Source organism: Austrofundulus limnaeus, unplaced genomic scaffold (assembly GCF_001266775.1).
Source record: "Austrofundulus limnaeus strain Quisiro unplaced genomic scaffold, Austrofundulus_limnaeus-1.0 Scaffold879, whole genome shotgun sequence".
Lineage (NCBI taxonomy): Eukaryota > Metazoa > Chordata > Actinopteri > Cyprinodontiformes > Rivulidae > Austrofundulus > Austrofundulus limnaeus.
The window spans coordinates 49,971-57,020 of record NW_013953281.1 but is presented as its reverse complement, the minus strand read 5'-3'; the positions used below and the strand labels follow the sequence as shown (position 1 = coordinate 57,020).

General features: G+C 43.4%; 2 protein-coding genes across 2 annotated transcripts; one reads left to right on the top strand and one right to left on the bottom strand.

The window, feature by feature from the left end:
* Positions 1-32: 32 nt before the first annotated feature.
* On the top strand, positions 33-2,941 carry nkx1.2lb (NK1 transcription factor related 2-like,b; the record flags this gene model as incomplete). The annotated part of the gene is given in 1 exon segment (XM_014029290.1): positions 33-2,941. A coding segment is annotated over 1 exon segment (746 nt), but the record flags the coding sequence as incomplete, so codon positions are not given.
* Positions 2,942-4,053: 1,112 nt separating this feature from the next.
* LOC106533076 (UV-stimulated scaffold protein A) lies at positions 4,054-5,626 on the bottom strand (the record flags this gene model as incomplete). Its single annotated transcript, XM_014029289.1, is given in 3 exon segments — positions 4,054-4,479; positions 4,614-4,737; positions 5,449-5,626. Coding segments are annotated over 2 exon segments (272 nt in total), but the record flags the coding sequence as incomplete, so codon positions are not given.
* Between the last annotated feature and the right edge of the window lie 1,424 nt (positions 5,627-7,050).

Sequence of the window (7,050 nt, the reverse complement as noted above, 5' to 3'; positions counted from 1 at the left end):
GTGTGTGTGTGTGTGTGTGTGTGTGTGTTTAGAGGAGGCCTTTGTGTACAGAAGCCCAGACGAGGACGACTACCACAGGTCTGGGACCCCGGACTCCGAGGCCCCTGATGGACCCTACAGCAGCGAGGAGAGCAGCTCGGCTCTTCCCACCAGCGGGGACAGAGATCTGGGTCCTCACAGCCACCCGGACTCCAACAGAGACACCAAGAGTCCCGGCGGGGGCCCCACAGCTCAGATCAGCAGCGGTCAGAGCAACGGGGGTCCCGGGTCCAAACCCAAGAGGAAACGCTCGGGTTCTGACTCCAAGTCGGGCAAGCCCCGCAGAGCTCGGACTGCCTTCACCTACGAACAGCTGGTGGCGCTGGAGAACAAGTTCAAGTCCACGCGGTACCTGTCCGTGTGCGAGCGCCTCAACCTGGCCCTGTCCCTGTCCCTGACCGAGACCCAGGTCAAGATCTGGTTCCAGAACCGCCGGACCAAGTGGAAGAAGCAGAACCCCGGGGCCGACACTTCGGCCCCCACTGGAGCGGGAGGAGCGGGAGGAGGCGGCGGGGCAGGGGGGGGATCAGGAGGGGGCCTGGGGGGTCTAAGCCCCCTCAGCCCGTCCCCCCCGGTCAGCGGGCACCTGGCCATGCACGCTGGCTATGGGGGCCACCACCACCCCCCCACGGGGAGCCTGGTCCAGCTGCCGTTCCTGACGGCCAGCCACGTCCTGTCTCCGTTCATGCTGGGGACACAGAGCTACGCTGCCCCCGCCTTCTACAGCACACATCTGTAGACCCGCCCCCTTAGAACCACGAGGACCTGGGTCCTCCACAGACTGACAGACAGTATGGAGTCCACCCCACCACCAGTTTGGAGCCGGGTGTTGGAGTCTGTTCAAACACTGAATGTTTCTTTTTGATGCTAAGAAGTTGTTGTATCCGTCAGCTGTGATCCGTTCTATTAGTTCTTCTCCTCTCCTCACATCAACACAAAAATGTTGACCTTAAACAGAGGAAAACCCGGGAAATGGTTCTGGTTCATGTCAAAGCCGTCAGGTGAGCAGGAAGGCCTGATTGGACCATCCAGACCAGCTCTGATTGGACGTTTCCTCAGTCCGTCTGTGAGCTGGCACAGGTTGAAAGCTTCATGTTCTTCTCACTGACAGACTGGTTTATAAAGTATCTTTACAAAGTGACGGAGAAACAGGATGTCCCAGCAGGAAACAAGGTTTAAAACTTCTAAAAGTGGGTTTAGATCTAAAACATGACGAAAAAATACATTTTATAAAAGCAGGTTCACAAACAGAGAGGTGAAAGAAACAGTTATAAAGATTTAGTTAAGCTTTTCTGTCTTGTTAAATCAAACGTTATATTTAGTTTCCTTGTGTTGGTCCCATGGAGAGAGGAAAGACATGTCCTAGTTTCAGTGTTTGGACTTTAAAGATGACAGAAACATGTAAAACATGTAACTTTCCAAATAAGACCCCCAAAATTTGACAACTTCCTGATCCAATGTTGGTTCAAAGAGCACTAAACGTGAAAAAGAAAACAGGTAAAACAGGTTTAACAGTACTGGTACAGAGTTTATGAGAAAATGAGACTTAAAATGAAACCTTAAATATGACGTATGTCCAAAACAATCTCCAGACAGAAGTCCTCAAAGCTTACGGTCAGAGGAACGGCTCAGATATATTCCTTCAGTAAGTTTCAGGAAGCTCACATTGTTTTGATAAAACCAGGTTTCTATGACATGTCACCAAAGTGTTTGAGACCCTCCATGGTTCGTCTCCGGTTTTTGATAAAGGAACACCACAGAAAACATGTTACTTCACCCAGAACCAAGAAACTGAGGCACCTAGCTGTAGCCGGGGGAGTTCTCTGGTCAGACCTTGGACCCTGAGGCTCAGCTAGGCGAAGTCTAAATTATCTGCAAGGATTGGCCTTAGTGTGAACCAGATGGCAGAGCTCTGACTCAGTCCTGACTTTAGGTGCAAGAACCTCACCTCACTTCATCGCCAACACTGGAGCAGGAACCTAAAGGTCAGGTCGAGTGATACCAACTCACCTCTGGAACCAAAGTCCAGGACAGAGGTTAGACTCTTTACGAGGTGTCAGGTGGGTGTGGGGGTCCTCCCAAGCCCCATCTGTTGGACTTCCTCCAGTTAAACAAGTTTCTTCTCTGTGGCTTCACGCTTCAGGAGGGAAAGTTCTGACTGTTGTTTGGGATTCTGCATCGTTAAGATTGCCTGGCCTTCTTGGAATCTTTGGATGATACTGGAAGGAGTTGTTCTCCTGGGAGAGTGGGTCTTTAGACCTCTGTGCTTCATATGGGCTGTCCTTAACAACCATCATGTTAGAGCAGAAGGTGGTCCATAAGTCTATGTAATCTACATGGTCCTAGGTGTCTACCTTAGGTCGAAGGATGGATTTTGGAATAATTTCATCAGGCTTTATGTTTTGGACACCGGGTAAAGAGATGTCGACTGATCACCTGTGGAGGTTCTGGTAAACTGTTGGACCAGTTGTAAAAAGGAAAGTGGGCCTTGTCCCAAGCTGTGTTTGGTTTGGGTACTGCTGACCCAGACTGGAGGAATACTCTGAGTATCTCCTTAGACCAGTCATCAAGTCCACCTTTGAGTGGGGTAAAGTCTGAGGATCAAGGTACGATGAGTTCATTACCATAGCATGATTCCAGGAGTGGAGGAGATTCAAGCCCCCATCCTGACAGGAAAACACAACAACCCGTTCAACATAAAGAAATCTCCAGTAGAACCAGAATCAGGAATCAACAACCCATTCCCAATCCCAAGTCGTCACATATGGACACTTTTCCAAGGTTCCTTCTGCGTTCGATTTTGACGCATCGGGTAACACCATCACGTCAGTTATTGACGAGATGGGGTGGAATCTGTTGTCATATTTTCAGAAAGTGTAGAAAATGCACAAAAACTACTGTCCCAAAGCCTGAAATTACCTTTATTCACTTTAGACATCCTGTTCCTGACCCTGACACCTAAAATTAACCATTTTTAGAAAATGTAGGAAATTCACGTCAACCACATGTTCCAAAGCCTAAAATTACCTAATATTTGCCGTTGACATCCTATCCCTGACCCCAGTACCTAAACTTAACCATTTATCCTGATTCATCATGTTAACCTCAGACCCTCGACCCAAAGACCCCTGGTGGCACAACCCAGAAAAGCCACGGGCGGCAAGGACTGACGCGAGGGGGTTACCCGACGCGTCAAAATAAGATACAGAGGGAACCTTGGAAAAGTGTCAATATGTTGACGAGTCGGGAGTGAGAATGTGTTAGGATCAACTAAACTGAGCCAATGTTCTGTCATTGTCCTCTTTGTCCTGTGTTTCTCCAAACAAGTTAGAAATCAGAGAACCAGATCCAAAACATTTGCCAATCCACCCAACCATCAGGACATTTCCCTTTTCTTCCACCCAATCAGAACCCAGTTCCTCCACCACCTCTGAACACATCTGTCTTTTTGGGTTCTCCACGGGAACACCATCCTGTCCGCACCTGAGCATCAGTTTTTATTCTCCCGCTCAGGAACGGTTCTGATAGTTTCAGCATGAGCCCTCGGACTGGTCTGTAGCTGTTTAGGGGCACTGAGCACGTTCCTCCACTGGTCATAATGAGAAGATTCAGAAGCTTCTGAACAGAGGGGGCTGCAGTTTAACAGCTGCAGGTTATACTGCGCAGAACAAATGCTTGAAGGTGACTAATGAGTTGCATTGTGGGAAATGTAGGGTGTAATGTTTCAGATTAAAACTAATTCCAAACATTGTCTTTTTACTTTTTTGGTGAAATACTGAACTTTAACTGTAAAGCAGCAACAGTTTTCTGAAGTGGAAAGGTGTAAACTGTCCTGTTTGTCTCATTGAAAACCAAAACTTTTTCGAATGTTTTATTAAATTTAATGAGATATTTACTGGCCTGCGTTTATGTTCATTCTTTGTTTATTTTATTTTTTTCACACATTCTCTTAATGAACCTGATTAAAACAACACAGTCAGCAACACAACAGGAAAGAGGAGGAAGAGAATGGTCTTCTTCAGCTACAAATCACCTTTATTTTAATCCCAACATCTCCATCAACCAACCAAAGAAAAAAATATATCAGAAAAAGTACAAATGATGGTAATTTTACAATAAAGACAACATTAACAATAAATATTAAATCAATAACAGCATCTTTTTAAAAAATGTTACAACACTGTACAACAATCTGTTCCCTCAATTAACATCCATTATCACATAATTATCATTAATAATCCATTAACACACTCAGACACTATACTTCTCTACAAAGATAAAATATTCTGAAAACAAACCTTCAACTCATCCGTAAGACGACTGCTCAAAGCACTGCGAACACCAAAAAATGACATCTACAAAAAAAACTTCTTTTTCATCAAATCAACCGCTAAAAAAGTGTAAAAATAGAGCTGGTAATCTTCATTCAGTCATCTGAACCTGAAAAAAAAAAACAGATTTATTGAATAACAAATGATATTAAACACAGAACATCTGCTTCAGCTGAATAAAACTTGCTCCAATCATCTGTAACACATATCTGGACCTGGTGTGGAATGAAGACTTTCACCAATCATCAGAAGACAGATGGAAGCAGAGGAAGGTCAGTGCAGAGCGTAGTTGAACTGGTTGGAGAACTTGTCGTGTTTCCTCCGGTCAGCTTTAATCATCACCTGAGCCACTCTGCGCATGGAGCTCCTACAGAAAGAAACAACTCCAGGTTTAACCAGTTATACATCAAATAATTCCAGGTTTAACTAGTTATAAATCAAATAACTCCAGGTTTAACCAGTTATACATCGAATAACTCCAGGTTTAACCAGTTATACATCAAATAACTCCAGGTTTAACCAGTTATACATCAAATAACTCCAGGTTTAACTAGTTATAAATCAAATAACTTCAGGTTTAAGCAGTTATAAATAAAATAACTCCAGGTTTAACCAGTTATACATAAAATAACTCCAGGTTTAACCAGTTATACATCAAATAACTCCAGGTTTAACCAGTTACACAACAAATAACTTCAGGTTTAACCAGTTATAAATCAAATAACTCCAGGTTTAACCAGTTATACATCAAATAACTCCAGGTTTAACTATTTATAAATCAAATAACTTCAGGTTTAACCAGTTACACATCAAATAACCCCAGGTTTAACCGGTTACACATCAAGTAACTCCAGGTTTAACCAGTTATAAATCAAATAACTCCAGGTTTAATTAGTTATAAATCAAATAACTTCAGGTTTAACCACTTATAAATCAAATAATTCCAGGTTTAACCGGTTATAAATCAAATAGCTTCAGGTTTAACCAGTTACACATCAAATAACTCCAGGTTTAACCAGTTATACATCAAATAACTCCAGGTTTAAGCAGTTTCACACACAGAGGGCTGTTTACATACTTATTAAAAACCTTTTTCTCCAGCCTGGAGCGGGTTGTGTTGCTGCTCTGCTTCAGATCACTCAGGTTGGGATACTTCTTCTTCTTCCCTTTCCTTTTCTTCCCAGGAACGCGATCAGAACCGAGGTCCTCCCCTGTTGCAGCTTCAATATCTCGCATCAGCTCTGCATCATGCCAATCTGCAACACAGGGACAGTCTTTTCTATAAAAATAACCCTCGTGTTTGTGAGAAACAGGAAGCTGTGCATATATTCTGTAACTCCTAAAGGTCATGCATCATTTGTCATTATGTGTGCTGAACGAATTCTGCACTGAACATACCACACAGCAATCTGTTCAGTCAAGTTCAGTCCAAACCCTGTCCTGTCTTTAAAACTACAAAACTTTGATCAAAGCCTAGATCATCACAGAAGAACTAAGTTAGTCATGGAGTTCCTCAGGGTTCAGTGCTTGGACCAATCCTCTTTACTTTATATACAGTTGAAACCAGAAGTTTACATACACTATATACAATGACACATTTTTTCACACTGTCTGACGTGAAATCAGAATAAACTCACAGAATGTCAGTTATAGCCTGGCCATTGCCTTCCTAGGCAGTTCTGCTCAGTTCTAATATCTCTTCTCTGCTCTGTCTGGACGTTCTCCCTTTGACTTGGATTTCTCTGGTAGAATTTCAAACGGGCCAATCAGCAAACAGGAGGAGGAGTTGTGAACGATGATGTCCATTTTCTAGGCTGTTTCAGTCTGCCTGTAGTTTAGCAATGGCAGTGGAGGAAGTGAATGAAGTCATTCAGTCTGTGTTGACAAGACTTCCAAATTAAATTAAATGTCTCACAAAGCCTGCAGCACTTATTTACAGCCATCCCATTCAGCTCAGTACTTGTCTCTTCCAGCAGGGGATGGTTGTTTACAGCAAACGCAATTTCCAGTTAGCTTCTTAGCTTAGCTTCCTTCACAATTGAACTGGTGTACTACATGTCACAGCCAAATGTTAGCGATTGGGTAAAATCAGATCCAATCGCTTTAAACTTCAACAAATCCACACCTCCAGCAAGAAATTGTTTCTCAATGGCCGAGGTTCCAGACCCTCTGTATGAAGGAAAGCAAAGAACAAGGGGTTGGTTTTTACCAGGCTAGGACTATTGGAATTACCAACATTTCTATTTCCTAAATGCCAGAATAATGAGCGAGAGAATTTTTTACAATTTTTACTACTTTCTTCAAAGTCAAAATGTTTGAATCCACTTCATTAGTACAGTATTTGGTACCATTGCCTGTATGACTTGGGTCAAACGTTTTGGACATCCTTCCACAAGCTTCTCACAATAGTTGGCAGGAGTTTTGGTCCATTCCTCCCGACAGAACTGGTGTAATTGAGCCATGTTTGTAGAGCATCATACGCCTCTTCAGATTTGCATATAAATTTCCAATAGGATTGAGATCAGGGCTTTGTGATGGCCACTCTAAAACATTGACTTTGTTCTCCTTGAGCCACTTGTAACCAGTTTGGCAGTATGCTTCAGCTCATTGTCCATTTGGATAACYCATTTATGCCCAAGCTTTAACTTCCTGGCTGATGTCTGGAGATGTTRCTTCAGTA